This window comes from Barbatula barbatula, assembly GCF_947034865.1.
Source record: "Barbatula barbatula genome assembly, chromosome: 12".
Taxonomy (NCBI): domain Eukaryota; kingdom Metazoa; phylum Chordata; class Actinopteri; order Cypriniformes; family Nemacheilidae; genus Barbatula; species Barbatula barbatula.
In genome coordinates this window covers 14,392,075-14,408,612 of record NC_136775.1, presented here as the reverse complement: position 1 = coordinate 14,408,612, position 16,538 = coordinate 14,392,075, and the positions used below count along the sequence as shown (strand labels likewise).

Sequence of the window (16,538 nt, the reverse complement as noted above, 5' to 3'; positions counted from 1 at the left end):
TGATCTTTAGACATGTAGAGTCTTTACTGATGCTCAGTTGTCAATGCTCAGGTAAAGAGCGTTCTGGATGACATGTCGGAAAAGTTGCCTGATGAGTATAATCTGGCGGACCTGATGTGTAAGACGGCAGACAGGAGTCCGTACGTCCTTGTGTGCCTGCAGGAGTGTCAGCAGATGAATCTGCTGTTGGCAGAGATACACAGATCATTGAAAGAACTGGACCTGGGATTGAAGGTACAGACCAAACCAGATATAATAATGAACATCATTATGAATAGTTTTGACTAACACAATAACATTATTGGTTTTCTCTATTATGACATTCGTGGTACAGGGAGAACTGAGTCTTTCTTCAGACATGGAGATGCTCCAGACGGCTCTGTTCTATGACAGCGTTCCAGAGAGCTGGAGCAGATTGGCATATCCTTCAACCAAAACACTGGGCCCGTGGTACAGTACCCTGCATAGCCCTAAAATATATCACTTTTGTTGAATTTGAGTGATGTAGAGGTTATACATGCTGCAGGTTCAGTGATGTTCTGACCCAGTGTCGCGAGCTGGACACTTGGACTCAAGACTTTGTGATTCCTGCTGTAGTTTGGATCTCAGGACTCTTTAGCCCTCGATCATTTCTCACAGGTGAGACGAACACACACATGCATAAATAACTTTGAAGATCAGTGTTTTATTTATATCGTAGTTTTATTCATTATTTGAATTTTATTTATTATTATTTCTTTTGTAATGTTTTATTTCTAGCTATTTTTGTTTTGGTATTTAATTGTTTATATTGCTATATAATATTGGACAATAATATTATATCCTAACATTCATTTTCAACCATTATTATTTCATTTTTAGTTTTTTCCTTTTTTATTTTTGTGCTACCACCAGCTGTCCAATCACCGAGGCAAAAATTCTCATTTTCTTTTCTTTTAAGCTTTTCAAATAATATTTAGGCATATTTTATTTCATTTCAATTAAGAGAAATGTTTTAATATTTTTAGTTTGAAGTAAAGTCCTACACATGTGGCATGACACTGAAGATGGAGTATCATAGATCTTTTCATTTGTAACTTGTTTTTAAAAAGCGAACCTGTTCAATGCTCTCCTACAGCAGTCATGCAGAGCATAGCTCAGAAGAACAAGTGGCCTTTAGACAGAATGACTCTCTCTGTAGACGTCACAAAGAAAAACAAGGATGATTATGGACATCCTCCACGAGAGGGAGCGTACGTCCATGGACTCTACATAGAGGGTGAGAACTCAAAGGCATTTCTTGTTTTATTTACATATCATCATCCCAACGTTAATGCGACTTTACGTTGTTCTTTACTGTAAATGTGTATGCTCTGTTTCTTTCTGAACTTTTATTCTTCAGGGGAATTTATGAAAAATGTTTAGTTTACTAGAATATTCTTACTTTATGCCACACTGAGTGCATGTATATACGGATTACATACGTTTTTTTTATCACAAAACAATATGCTGTACAAGAAAACATTGCTTCCACATTGTTGTTCATTTATAGATTTTTCAGACAAAACTAAACAGTGTTTCCTTTTTTTAAATAAAAACTGAATATTCACTATTAGACTATTAGAATGAATAAACATAATTGTAAATATGATTTATTACATTTATTGTCGTTCCCGTTGGATTTATGTTAACAGGCTAAGTCATCTTCGTGTCTGTATTTGTCTGCAGGAGCTGGTTGGGACAGCACCTCAGGAGTGTTATCAGATGCTGTTTTGATGGACTTGACTCCAGCTATGCCAGTGCTGTACATCCGTGCGGCACCAGCTGACCAGCAGGAGCTGAAGAACAGCTACGAGTGTCCGGTGTACCGTACCAAACGCCGCGGTCCCACGTACATCTGGAGCTTCCGTCTGAAAACACGACACCCACCTGCAAAGTGGATCCTTGCTGGAGTGGCTCTGCTTTTGTCGGTGTAAGCGAGGGTTCACGTAGCTCTACTTATAAAGTTTAGGAAGTATGAGACATCTATATGTAGTTTTGAAAGATGAATATAACATAGAAATATGATGTAATTATGTATTAACACAGATAAGTGCAACCTCTTTAAGTGCCATCACACAATAGTGTCCTCCGGTAGAATATGAACCAGCCTGATATGTCTTACTTTGACCTTCCTCGCCTGCTGAAGACAGATAGATCGGTGCGATTCATCTCACGTCTACCTTGGATGACTTCTGTGATCTTGTCCATTTCTTCCTCAACGTCTGTGTGATATAATAACTAGATCGCATGGGAAGGAAATGGACGGATGTGATTTTGTTCAATAGTGTTTGAGATGGCATTAAATTTCTGCACACAACATCTGCTGCTGTGTTGGTCTGAAGTTGTTTGTACACCCTTCCCATAGTTCTCTGCTATGACACAGATCTTGTCAGGAGACGAGAAAATGATATATCTGTCCCGGAGCGGGAAATGAGAGGTTAGCACGAGCTTTGGAGTCATGCCTTCCTCCTCAGCGAGTTCACCAGCAGGCTCACAGCAGGTAATAATGGCGCAGAACAGGACGCCTCTGTATATGTTTAGACAGTTTGTCCTCCGCTCTCAGTGATGCAGCCGAGCTTTTGCATCAGAAAACACACACTCGTAATAGCACATAGTGACGTCTACAGGTTAATAAGTCACAAGATGGAAAAACAGAAGAGTCACAACAGGAGTTGTGGCATTTAGTCAAAGTCTATTAGCTTAGTTCATATATATGCTACTGTATTCTGACATGTTCTTATATAATTTTTTACACACATGTTCGGCCTATAAAAAACTTCACGTCAAAGCTGGTCTTCTAAAGTTAACTCAAAACCGCATAAAAACAGCTACACTGCACTGATGTGACTATTATCATAAATCATAAGCCTCATCTTTCTTTTTCAATATTTGTCAAGTGATTTCAATGTCTATCGTTGTTTAGATTCCACCACTTGATGCCAGTGTGTTTTATTTAATACATTTTGGAAGCAAAATTGTATTTTATTGAGTGCATAACTAAGCTCAGTAACAGGGTTATTGTAGCTTACTAAAACTATTGAAGCTTTTCTGTTAATTGAATTAAAATAAAATAGCATATAAACTATGATTGGTAAAAAAGTTAACTTTTTGCTTTTTTTGCTTTTAATGACAACAGCACCTAAAAAATGGCTAAAAACTTCAATTAACAGAAAAACCACAAATAAATGCTAATTCAAGATATTTATAAATCTACAAAACTGAAAACAAAACTTCAATAACTCTACTTAGTACAAATACAGGGCAAAGGCAGACAGACAGTAAACAGTATTCATTTTTCTTTAATCGTAATAAATAGTGCAAACAGCAGCTACAGTCTGCTAAATTGTGTTTCAGGAGGTGATGTACACCTCGCTATTGCTTTATGGCCTGTTTTAGTATTATTTATTAAAAAACAAATGGTATTTACAGTTTTGAAAGTCAGACAGGTCCATCAATGGCGTTGCCAAATCCTTCAGACCTTCTGATCACATTTACATCTTTTATTTATCCTTAAACTGTGTCATGTTCCTATCTGAACTAATATATCGTCAAATAAATATGCTCACAACTCAAAGTACAACTTATAAACAGAATTATCTTTTTCAAGCCCCTCTCAAGAAAGGTTTCTGCAGAACCGCTGTTCACAGTTATCCGAGCCGAGCGGTAAGACATTTTGATAGAGTCATTCCTAACGTTTTGTGTCATTATTTCTATTGCAAACTAAATTACGGAGGAGTTTGCTATCCACAGTATGTCTAATAAAAGATGTGCATTCTTTCAAGGTTCGAATTAAGATGATCTAAAAGTCCTAATGCCCACTACAGCTTAAAATTACAGTTTTATATTGCTATTGGTAGTGAATGCTTACAGTCGGCATAATATTCTGATTGTCTATAAATATTTAAAACAGTTGCCCTTAACCTAAAAAGACATCACATTGTTTTGTGTTTTTACCCATATTTTGTATTACCTTCACTACATATGAATGAGGATGTGTTTGCCTTTTCACAATATGCATTCGCTAAAACATCCTCGTATTATATTACTTTCAAAATACAATGTTTTTGGCTCAAACGACTAGACATCTGTTCCACAAAACAACATTTTGCACCCTAAACATGATGATGTGCTCTTATTGTAACATTGAATACTGTATCATTTTTCACTTTCTACTACTATGATACAGAGTCAAACACTTTTATGTTTCACAGTTTTGCATGACAGACAGATTGATTTCTTTGGCGTGTGATAGTCTCTTCCTCTGATCTACGTGAGTGTCTCCCCCTAGTGGTTAACACACAGCATAGCACCATGAGTTATCCCTCACTGTCTCCAGTTAAAGGACGGATCTTGTCCTGTCTCTCAGTAGCTTTATGTCCTGGGCTCCAGTCTGTGTGAGAGCTCAAAGAGAGTTTGTTGATTGTCAATGACGTGCAGGTAATTGATGTAAGTTCTCACCTCTGCGCTGTCCTTCTGGGACAGCATGTTTCCTGATGGACGTAAAAGAGCAAAATCATTCTCATAACCTAGAAAATCTGCACCTCCGTGACGAGTGAGTCTTGCCCTGAGCAACGTAAATAATGTATGAAACTACACAACTGGGACAAACCTACTTTTTAAAGGTGGAGACAGATCTGGGTTATATATATATATAAAGACTTTTTTCAAAGTTAGAGGTTACAATGTCTGTGGTACCAATAAATCAGCTTTTTTGGTGCTTTGAGTACATTGACATACGTCTGTTTATCCAAGCGATGGTAGACGGGCATGAGGAGTATAGGGGTTAAGGAAAACTGTTCGAATGTCTGTTTATCCAAACAATGGAGTAAAGCTACAAACACTTACCATTTAAATTTCAACACAAATGTGTGTGAATGGAAGACTTACCCATGTTATCCGTCCGACACTGCCTGATGATTCGCACCGTGTCTGCTATCATGTGCTGCACACAAAACATTACATTATATACATTAGATTCTACTCCACACTTGGGACATGTCATTCATTTTCCAAATAAAACGACCTTCATAAGTGTTACTGTTTACTTACTAGCTTATCAAAGTTAACCAGGTTGTCAAGAAAGGTTCTGTTGCCCTCATGAATGAAGGTAATATCTGTTTAAAGATCAAATATGTATTTAGAATTCACACATTATACTTCTTAGAACACTAAACAACACTGGTGGGACCAAAAAAGTAGCCGTCAATCACACTTCTAACCAATCACGTTGTGCCATTTATTGATTGACAGACAAATGACTTCACTGGAAATGTATTGTGAAGTTATTTCTGTACCTTTCAGAAGAAGAGGTATGAAAGGGATCTTGGGAGACTTCATCTTCTTGAAGGCATCTCTGTAGGCTTTGTGGTTCATAGAAGGGTCCTGCGGGGTCACATGTACATATTTGCGAAAGCGTGCTTGCGATGCGGTTCGTATTATTTTACCCACTAACACCATCTGGTGTGTTTTCAATCTCATCCTCTCGAACACCGCCTGCTGTTTCCTCCCCGGGGTCTCTGACATGATTATGACTTCATATGTTACATTCTAATGAGCCACAAACAGCCCAAAACGCACCAGCGGGAGGGAACAGGAGGGGAGCCGGCAGGAGGAAAGTTAAGATCCTGATGAGACAATCGCTTACTGTCAGGCTCTCCAGCTCGGAGAATAACTTCCTGAACTTCCCGGGGACTTTCTGAAACGAGGACAGGAAACCGGTTCAGCATAGTCAGCAATACTCTTTGGAAAACAATTCATGCTGAAGAGAGACTGATGTATTCTGGTGTGGTCTTACCTCCCACGTCTGAGTAAGTCGACTGACGGCTGGACTGTTCAACCCCATAATCATGGCAAAGAATGAGTTCAGGTTCCTCTGTGCTTTACAGCTGAGAGATGAGATGAAAGCAATTTGAGCACATAAAACAAACTTTCTTTCTTACTTTAAAAGATTTTTTTCCCTGGAACATCAAACAAAAATACTGCTGTGTTTGAGTGTTTTTGGCACTTGTGGCTTCTTGTGTGTTCTCTCTAGTAGTGTGTGTATGTGGTTAATATTTGGAAGAAACCCAACCACATTTTGGCCAAAGTGTGAACAACAGAGATCGTGAAGACAACAGAAATCTGTTCTGAAAGATGTCACTGTGTTTGCACTCACTGTGCTGCTATTTTGATGTATTTCTTGAAGAGCTGCACACGTTTGCATAGGGTTGGACACAGCAGCACCTCAGTCATCACCCACTGCTGAGTCTCATTACAGCGCTGCAGCAGCTGCTCCAGCGCCACCGTGTGGCCGCTGCCGGCATCACGGCTCAGAGTGAAAAACACCAGCTCTTGCTGCAGGGTTAAGGGAAAAAACACAAGTTGTCCAGGCATGAACCCATGATCTTTCCATTGCTGGCACCATCCATTAGATACAGTATAAATAAGACATGTAAAACAAAAACTTTCAAAGTTGAAAATATTTCCTAAAATGTGAGCTCCCGTTTGTATTTCAATCATTTATATTCATAAAATTTCTTTGAACTCCGAAGTTCCATCAGATTAAACTGAATTTCTCCTATAAATTGTTACTTGTCAACTCACGTTGGTGTGGCACTGCTAGATATATGTGTGTGTGTAACTATTTTCTTAACAATACTTTGGGGACAAATTTGTAACCAAACGCGAGTAAAACCTCCCCGTGGGGACGTCCTCATTTGTAAAAACACTATAAAATCAAAGTCAATTATGCTTTTCCAAAACTCTAAATTGTGTGGTGGGTGCACTGGCGCAGTTGTACTGTGTGCAAGTAGATGCTACACACTGATTGGTGGGTGAGGAGAGACCCCTGGTATGATTGTAAAGTGCTTTGGGTATACAGTTGTACATATAAATGCTTCACTCGTTCAATTCTTAACATCTGTTTACACAAACAACAGAAGTATATGATCAATATAAATGTGTGCGCGACCTCACCTCATGGACGTTACTGAAGAGACTCCAGTCACAGTTGGTTAGAGACACGGCTACATCCCATGTGTTCATGCTGAGCATCTTTATGGAGCGCTGCTGTCCATTATCAGTACAGGGACTCTGACAAAACACAACCCTGACTATTACAGCAAATACAGCCTGTTATTGGACTGCTTTAAATGAGCCGTGTCATTGAAAACAACATTCTCCTCGCACTTTTGAAATATAAGAGCTTATATTCTATGTAGACATACATGGTCACAACGTAAAGTTCCTTCCACGTTCTGCATGGGATCATTTATATAAAACAAATGTACACTGTATCACAAATATTATGTATTGGCATTATGGCCTGAAACATGCTCAACACATATAGGGAACAATATTACAACCAGCTGGATTTCATGCATCATTACATCTTAAATGTGTTGCATTTGTCCATATGTGCAACTTATTGACAGATTGCAAATTTACAAATGGGATGACAAACCCTTGACATTTGTATACTTGTGTCAATTGTTGTTTTTTGGTGTAAGATACATTGACTCAATGTTATAGATGGACAGGGGTAAAATGCCAACAATAAGGCTCCCTTAAGACCTGTCCTGATCTTACAGTGTGTGAAGCGGATCTGCTCACCGTGATCTCAGTCAGATCTCTTCTACAGACGTGCAGCCTGTCAGCAGAAGTGAGTGAAGTGGAGAACACACACTGTTCTGACTGAAGCAGAACCTTGTCTAGAGAGGGAGACCGAGAGAGAGAGAGGAACATCAGCGTCAGTCAAAAGCGGAGAGCTAAAATAATGAGTTTGGCCCCAAGAGGTCAGTACTGGATTGTTTCTAGGCACAGTTTGTCCAGTCGAGATATCCAGTGACGTTCTAGTGAATTCAATGGAAAAGGTTTAGAGAGGACCTTTATTTCAGCACGGTGTTTGTATATGTGGCCATACACAGCCTTGGAAAAAATAAGAGAACACTCCAAAATGATTTTCAGTTTTTCTGAATTGACTTTTTATTGACCGTTTCATCAGGCGCGTGAGCCGGGACTGCAGTTAACTTCTGGTCCGTGTTTGGCTAGTGTCTAATAATATAACTATTTTTATTTTATATAATATAAGTTATGGTCATATTCATTTATATGATTATTTTATTGTATAATAATTGTATTGAATAAACGATTGAACTTTGTTGTATGTTCATTTTTTTAAATAAACAATTTGTTGGATGGGTCCTGTAGTTTCGACGCATTTAAACAAACAAATGGATGCAACCAAATTCATGTAGGCCTATTTTTAAAACGGTTCAAAAATGTCAATTTGATTGTAAAAGTTTGATTTTCAATCACAGCTTTCATTGCATCTTTGCACTACATTGCATCTTGACTGTCACTGACGTTTGCTTTTGTTGGAATTCAACACACACTGGAATGAAATAGGTACAAAATGCAGATCTAAGGCAAACAAAAAAAAACAGCTGTAGTTTGTGTCAATGAATGAATGACGTTCTGCTCGTTCAGACCTCCAGAATACGTGATGGCGACCAGCACCATGCCGTCCTCTGCGCAGTCGAGTCTTTCTGCCACAGTCCTCAGCAGCTCCTGCGCAGACGCCTCGCTGTGTGTCCTCAAGCTCACGTACGAGTCTACCGTCACGTACACACGACACAGCACTGAGGAGACACACACCATCACAAATATTCACGTAAAAACGCCGTAAAACAAGATTCACCCACACTGTTATTCATAAACAACCCGGCGGTATTCCGCAATACCTCTGCAGGCGGTCACAGAGATATGAGTCTAGGGAATATTTGATGCGTTTACCTTCTTTTCTCTCTCTGGAAGATCCTCTCACAGGGTGCCAGTTCTCCCTCAGACTCAACTGATGGAGGAGAGCTTTATTCTGATGGTGTGCAAACATCACGTGTCAATGGAAAACGCATACAGATTCAGTGCAGATAAAAGAACGAATGTTTTACAGTATCTCTTACCTTCCTCTGCGGCGAGTATTCATCTACCGTACTGATGAGCAGAGAAACAGACACAGGCGATGTAAGCGAGAGAGAGAGAAGAATGAGCCAAAAGCATCACTTCAAATATGAATGTGCCATAATATCTGAACTGAACGATAGCGCACCCAACGCCGCTGCGAGGAGCGGTCGTAAAAAGAGCCCTTTCTCATTCAGATCAGGCCTCAACCATCAGCTCGAACATTAAAATGTGACGCGGGGTGATTTACTGATTGCCTCATCTAAATGAAACGCAGAAATGGCTTCATCCCGGCACAGCTCTCTGGGATTAAACAGCCGATTGAAGCGAGTTTTACAGTCTCCATGTTCTCCGATGCCACTAGAATTAATCATCGGCCATTCATGAACCCCCGGCGGGAGTGTGATGTAAAGCCGCGGGGTCATCGGCTGGACTGCTGGTTACTAAATAGAGATGTTGGATCAGAGCGCACGTGCAAATGTTTGAGAGCTGAAAAAACGTATGTGTATTAGTATCAAGTAGATGTTTGAGGTTTCAGTATATCATTTGCTGTGCTGTGCTTCTCTCAGACATAAAAAGCGATCGGCGATAACCATGAAGATCCGTCTGAAAACACTGAAATTTTAAAGAGCAGGGTCAACCTAGCACCTGATTGGTTGGTGTAGTAAGGAAGAGGCGGGGCTACAGTGTCCAAATGGAATACTATGATTTAAATGAAGTTCCTACAGTTCTACCGTTAAAACAGTACTGCATCCGCCGTGATTTATTGTCATGTGACCCGTATGCTCTTTGACCCATGAAGAATTAACATCAACCTGTATCTGTATTCATCATTAATATGTTGAATTTTTCTGCTACTTTTATTTTATTGACTTCGTTTAAATTTGACCGTTGCTCAGCTCCCGTGGCATCATGGGATAGAGGGGTGTCCATCTGATGCACGCTAGTATCCGGGTATTTCTCGTCTACCTCATACAGCACTTTCTCGTCTATTCGTGACTCGTACTCATTGTCGCCTACTTTTTAGTATGGAAGCAGGCGATTTCGGACGCACAGATTCTCTCAGGTACAAATTAAGTAGCCACTTAAAGCTACATGACGTCATTATTACTGTTAAAGACTACGTCTTCTACGTGTCTAATGTAAAGAACTGCACTTGTGAAAGGTTTCGATTTGTTACAGACAATTTATCAAGAAACAATGTGTGATTGATTTAGTTGTGTAGACTAATGCACTTGTCTTAGGATGAATGAGTGTTTTAGCAGATCACTTTCTCCAGGTGTCATAGACCTCCAGCCTAGGTCATTTAAAACCACAGTCTTCTGAATGCTGTTGGATTACAGCTCAGTTATCACCCACAGCAAAGCCTCTCTTTCAACACACTGACATGCAAACAACAGAACTTCTTCGTAACATCACTCGTTTATCAGCTCTGTTCTCTTTTCGTGTTAGCACGGTAACAGACAGAAGTCAAAGATCACTTGTCATTGGCTGATCTCAATAAAGTCACTTAAAATGGGTTTTTGGAAAGATAATGATAAAGATAATATCTTTTTGCGGCTCTCATGTTGTATTTTTGGGAGTGCAAATGCTGAGGAACATTACTGTGATGATTATGATTAATGCATCTTTAAATATCTATCGTGAATTCTTAGCTTCCCAGAAGTCATAGAGATTCATAATTCAGTTCAGATAGACTGCAGCGTGTAACATCAGATGGGGTCTGTATGTGATGGTGAGGACACTTACTGTCTACGCTGCATTCGTAGAAGTTTCTGAAGTTCCTTGATGTCCTTCTCCAGCGAGGGAAACTCATAAAGATCATCTAGAACATATCTGTAGAGAGTCTAATAAATGTAAAACAAACACAAGATATAAGTAAAACGCTTATAAAAGATCAGCTCTTCTTTCATGTCTTAGCTTGGTTCGAATACTTGCATGTCAACTATTGAAATTGTTGAATCAGATATTAACCGAAATTTGGAGGAGATTTCATAACTTTTACAAAAGGACAGTGTGGATAGTTCTAAGGATATGATTTGAGTGCCAATTCAGATTGGCATGCAGTGCGAACAGAATCTTAGGCCACGTTTACACGATGAAAAACGGAAAAGTTTTTACTTGCGTTTTGAAGAGTTTCACGTACACATGACAGGGTTATCAAAACGGTCTGGGAAAACGGATGAAAACGCTGTAGTATGCACGCCAGGCAAGTGGGTGGCGATGTTATTGTGTAAAGAAACAGGACATGCGTTGGCACACACACATGCAGTTATAAGCCAAAAGTGCTTTTTAATACCGTTGGTCGACGTATGCGTGTTTAAAGTCTGGCGAAAGTAAATAGTCTGTCTCGGCTGGTCTTATTGGTGCAGCACATCCACATTTTGCAGGGGAAACGTTAAAACATAGTCGAGCAGCGAGAGCTCACAGTATGGGAAGCCGCCATATTGTTTTGGCTGTACTTGCGCGACTGAGCGCGAATACACATGCGCATGGCGTCATCGTTTTCAAAACGTTGCAGTTTACACAGAAACGTCTTCAAAAAGTTGCACTTTGAGACAGGTTTTCAAATCATCTGAAGCCAGTGATAATCCTGTGTTCTCATTAAGTTGCATATAGAAATCAAAATGGACTCTAGGGGAGGTAGCATTTTTCTAATTTATAAAACAGACCCGTTCTTCCTGTACCTTGAGGAATAGTTTTGCGTGTTCGTCATCCTGCAGCAGGTCTGTACACAGTGAGCTCCATTGGGACAGCAGGTGCAGCACTTTCCTTTTCCTGAGCAGAGTCTCTCTGCCCTCCTCTTTCAGTCGTCCTTTCTTTGAACAATAGGTGGATCAGGAGTAGTTAAGGCGTGTAATCTATTCCAGCGCGCTGTGTAACTCAGACACATAGTTCAAAGGAAGAGGAAACGCCTGAGGTCGGCATCTCTGTGTTAAATTACCAAGGGTTCAATAACAGAGTCTAAATCGCGTGCCTTCGGCTAAACACCACAGAATACGTTAAGCGCTTTAACACCTGGCTGAGCAATGCGGTTAAGATCATATAATAGATGGTGTCTAACATAACGCTCATGCATAGTATTATATCACAAATTGCTAATTTCGTGGAGATTTCACAGAGATTTCATGGAAATTGCTCATGATCATTTACATTAGTGTACCGAGACCTCAGAGAGGAGGATACATACAATATTGTGAGTTTAATAAAGGTATGCACAATATATTTATAATGTACAATACTAGTTAAACATTAGGACACAGTTTGGGGAAATCGAAATCGTTAAATATGATCGATCTAAAGGTTATGCTATAATGTGCCCGAGAAAATACTTTTTTTTACTTTTTAAATCTATAAGCAACCGCAAAAACAACATACGCTATGGTGCATGTTAAAGGGTGTGTCATTGGAAGGATATTGACCAAGTAGTGCCTGGCAGAGGTCACTGGTCGACATGAACACAGGGTAGGTCAGCAGAAAGTCATCCAAGAGAATCTCTGAAAAGAAAAACAACATTTACTGTGCGTCAGATACTGTATTTTACTGCATAAAAAACAAATTTGGATTATTTCTATCTATTCTTGGGATTGTGATAAAACAATATCATTTCAGGTGTTTCTAAATCTTTAAACGGAAGTGTGGAAAAAAGGCCAATGTTGCTTGGTTCCCAACAATCTTCAAAATATCTTCTTTTGTGATATGCAGAAGAATGAAAGTCATAAAGATTTATAATGACACGAGAGTGACTAAATAAATAAAAAAGCAATGTGGAGATTTAGGCGGCTTCTAGAAGTGAGGTTGCGAATTGCAAACCAAACGACTCACTCCACCTCTCTCTTTCAAAGCACTATGGCGGCTCTCACAGAACAAAGATGTCTTTGCTTTTTCGCCCCCTTGCCGAAAGAGGTAACGTATTTATGAAACACACTCCGCGGAGCAATTTGTCCGTTTTTACACACAGCACCTTTAAAGGAGTAGTTCACCTTCAAAATGAAAAACATGTCAGTTAATTTGGCAGAACACATACCTTTTTGGTAGCAGAACAGCACAGCCCCCCATTCACTTCTAGTGTAACCAATGCCAGTGAATAGGGGGCTGTTAACAACATTCTTCAAAATATCCTCTTTTGTGTTATGCGGAAGAAAGAAGTCATACAGATTTGAAATGACAAGAGGGTGAGTAAATGATGGCATCATTTTCATTTTGAAGGTGAACTACTCCTTTAAAGTAAACATACTGTGCACCAACAGATACATTTCCAACCAGAATTAAGATTACGGTTTTGAGGAAGAAACATGAGAGATGGGAGAGGTGACAGAATCATATTTGGGTGAACTGTTTCTTTAAGTTTCAGCTTTTAAAATGCAAATGACTTGCTGAATTAAGAGCATAAATGAGAGGACTCCAGTGAGTACATGAAATATTTAACACCGCTGAACTGAATATAAACAGGCAGTTTACATCATGTTTATCATTCCTAGGGATTTATTTTTTAGCTCTGACCTCCTTTATCTCTCTCGTGCATTATCACGCTTTGTTATTATGCCACTTTAATTAGAGTTGTTTCTGCCTGCAAGCGTTCTGTGCCAGTGTTGTTCATACATCATCTCATGCTGAAAGTATGACTGAAGGAAACCGAGTTCAGTAAACAGTGGCCTTAAGCAGAAATGGTTATGTTTTTAATCCCTTAAGAGGCATTTAAGACCACTAAAAGCCAAAAATCTTTATGAATGCATGTTGAGACATTTTCTTTCGGATTTGATGCAAGAACACAATATCCGCATGCAATTGGCATGATCGAGTGCCTCAATGTAAACACGCGCTAGACGTATGGGTTTCATATGGCAAGCCGATGGTGTCACAATTACGCTATGGATTAAATGTGTTTGGCGTTTTAAACTGTATTTGCGCTGCTAAATAAGGGTTCGCGATTCCAAACCAACCACCGCCGTTTTTAACTGTGTTTTAAAATCGCCGCTGTCTTGCCACCATTAGCTTGCCTCTCGTGTCTGCAGTCTTTACGGAGGTCCGAGCTGCCAGCAGCACTTTGGGAGCACTACTACGTTATTTTAAATAGATTCAAAGGCAAAGCTCTTCAAAAACAGTGCAATGTTAGCATAAAACATGACGTGTTTATGTAGTTTTAACTGTTTCTCTGAAGGCTATGGGGGTTCGCATTGACATTGTGATATGATCGCCACCTCTGCTAACTCGACCAACAAGCTGTTTACAAAAAGGTGCACCTGTTAAAAAACAAATCATAATTTTGTTATATTCTCATCACATTCTTGTCACATATCATTATTTCTTCCATACCCAAATACTTATTTACAATACCAAATCGAAAAACAGCATTCCATCCACAACTGTGCAAATAGCTTCATTATATCCCCACCTTTGCAAAAAACCTTCCTCGTCATTAACCAATTTATAAAACTTAAAATCAATTTGAACCCGACTTTTCACCAAATTTTTAAAAACAGTCTCAACTTTTTGCCCCACCACACCTTCTAGTTTTTTTTTCCTTGACATGTATATAGCTCTTTTAGCTTGTCCAATCAAAAAGTTTAGCAATTGATATTTGCTCCTTTGCGCCGCTCTATAACATGGACCGAGAATGAAACTCTGAATGGAGATATTTTCACCAAAGTTAAGAAACATTGAATTCAATATCCTAAACAGATCCACTAATCTAAAACATTCTATAAAACAGTGAAAAATCGTTTCCCTTATTTTACAAAAAGGACACTCATCAGACACATTAGGATTAATAACACTCACAAATGCATTAACAGCAACTGTGCCGTGCAAAATTTTCCATTGAAGATCACCAATGTGCTTTTCCAATGGTGACTTATAAAAAATTCTCCATGTGGGTTTAACCTCATCTTCCAACCCCAGTTTTTCCCTCCACACTGTATCTTTTCGGTCCTTAAGAATTGCTTTATTTAAGACCTTTACACAGCATTTATATACCACTTTACTTTGAACATCTTGAAAACTCAAATCCTCTAGACTCTTCAAATCCAAAAAAAAACCCCACTTAAACCCTTCAAATCAGGAGTAATAAAAATACTTGGAAATGGATCTGGGTTCGTATATACCACTTTACAGTTATAATATTCTTTCAACAACATTTTTTCTTCCACAGTCAACCTTTGCAATATTAAATCTGACACTTTTCCAGCTTGTCGTACAGATTGAAGTCCTAAACGAGAGGCCACCATTTGAGAGTTACCTAACTCAGGACCACCAATGTCCATTAGATGCTGTAGCTTTAGTATTTTAGATGAACACAGCATTTGAGATAGTCCTGGTGTGACTTCACAAGCCACATCCAACCTTGCTCCATGAACAAGAGGTTCCTCAAGCAACCAGTACAGAGATGTTGTGTCCTGTCTCCGTTTTTTAAAAAGTTGCCAGACCTTAAAAAGTCCTTTGTAGAATTGATTCGATGCATAAAACTGTAGTTTGCTGAAGTCCGTAAAAAATAGTCCTGCGTTCAAGCTCAATCCACTCACTTGATTAAAGATGATATCAGCGACTTTCCTCCAGACCAAATTTACTGGTCCCGTCAAGTATCTCTGTATAAACAACAATCGAAAAGTCGCTCTTCTGCTGGCCAGATGTATGAGTCCTTGTCCACCCTCCTCCGTGGGGAGAAACAGTACGCTCTGGGCAGTCCAGTGAAATCCACTCCAGAAAAAGTCTACTATAATGGCTTGTAGCTTTGCCAAAAGCCCAATAGGAGGGTCAATACACGTCAAACGGTGCCATAACATTGATGCAACCAAATTGTTAATCACTATAACTCTCCCTCTAAATGACATCTTCGGCAAAAGCCACTTCCATTTTTGTAATTTCCCTTTTACTTTTTCTAGGATACCTTCCCAATTTTTTAATAACATAGAATCATTCCCAAGATACACTCCCAGATACTTAATTCCATCACTTCTCCAGGACAGGCCTCCAGGTAATTTAGGAGGAACTCCATCCCATCTACCACACACCAATGCCTCACTTTTAGACCAGTTTACTTTGGCTGAAGAAATAATGCCAAACTCATCAATAATTTTCTTTAGCGCCAGTATATCATTTTGATCTTTGATCATGACAATAATTTCATCTGCATAAGCTGATAGTTTAACTTTTTCACCTGATTGTGGTATTGACCAGCCTTCAATATTATTTCTAATTTTTACCAGTAAAGGTTCAATCGCCAAGGCATACAACATTCCTGATAATGCACATCCCTGTCTGATTCCTCTTTTAACTTTAAAAGGTGAACACAAACCTCCATTTATCTTCAGCACACTCTCAATGTCCTGGTACAATACTCTGATCATAGCAATAAAACCTGAGCTGAACCCAAACTCCTCCAGTGTACGCCAGAGATACCCGTGTTCAACCCGATCAAACGCTTTTTCCTGATCTATAGAAATAAGACCAGTATTTAAACCCAAAAACTTCCAAACTATCTCGGATCAAGAAAATATTATCAAAGATAGACCTCTTGGGCACACAGTACGTCTGATCTTGATGAATGACCCGACCAACTACCTCCCTCAGTCTTATTGCCA

The 16,538-nt window shown here is 39.3% G+C and overlaps 2 protein-coding genes across 2 annotated transcripts in view; one reads left to right on the top strand and one right to left on the bottom strand.

Annotated features, from left to right (window-relative positions):
• Positions 1-2,336, top strand: part of LOC306901340 (dynein axonemal heavy chain 11) — a gene marked incomplete at its 5' end in the record, with an annotated part of 55,815 nt that extends 53,479 nt beyond the window's left edge. The window contains 5 exons of the mRNA XM_079469019.1: positions 52-234; positions 335-450; positions 527-639; positions 1,118-1,258; positions 1,708-2,336. Of these exons, the coding sequence (XP_079325145.1) occupies positions 52-234; positions 335-450; positions 527-639; positions 1,118-1,258; positions 1,708-1,955 (801 nt within the window). The 3' untranslated portion in view covers positions 1,956-2,336. The remainder of the gene's footprint in view (positions 1-51; positions 235-334; positions 451-526; positions 640-1,117; positions 1,259-1,707) is intronic.
• Positions 2,337-2,976: 640 nt separating this feature from the next.
• rapgef5b (Rap guanine nucleotide exchange factor (GEF) 5b) overlaps positions 2,977-16,538 on the bottom strand; it is a 52,258-nt gene continuing 38,696 nt past the window's right edge. Inside the window, exons 12-26 of the mRNA XM_079470429.1 lie at positions 12,377-12,455; positions 11,646-11,790; positions 10,708-10,805; positions 8,961-8,991; positions 8,794-8,872; positions 8,490-8,639; positions 7,612-7,709; positions 6,976-7,092; positions 6,176-6,354; positions 5,816-5,906; positions 5,666-5,716; positions 5,316-5,403; positions 5,071-5,135; positions 4,909-4,963; positions 2,977-4,511 (exon numbers count right to left, since the gene is read on the bottom strand). Of these exons, the coding sequence (XP_079326555.1) occupies positions 4,393-4,511; positions 4,909-4,963; positions 5,071-5,135; positions 5,316-5,403; positions 5,666-5,716; positions 5,816-5,906; positions 6,176-6,354; positions 6,976-7,092; positions 7,612-7,709; positions 8,490-8,639; positions 8,794-8,872; positions 8,961-8,991; positions 10,708-10,805; positions 11,646-11,790; positions 12,377-12,455 (1,445 nt within the window). The 3' untranslated portion in view covers positions 2,977-4,392. The remainder of the gene's footprint in view (positions 4,512-4,908; positions 4,964-5,070; positions 5,136-5,315; positions 5,404-5,665; positions 5,717-5,815; positions 5,907-6,175; positions 6,355-6,975; positions 7,093-7,611; positions 7,710-8,489; positions 8,640-8,793; positions 8,873-8,960; positions 8,992-10,707; positions 10,806-11,645; positions 11,791-12,376; positions 12,456-16,538) is intronic.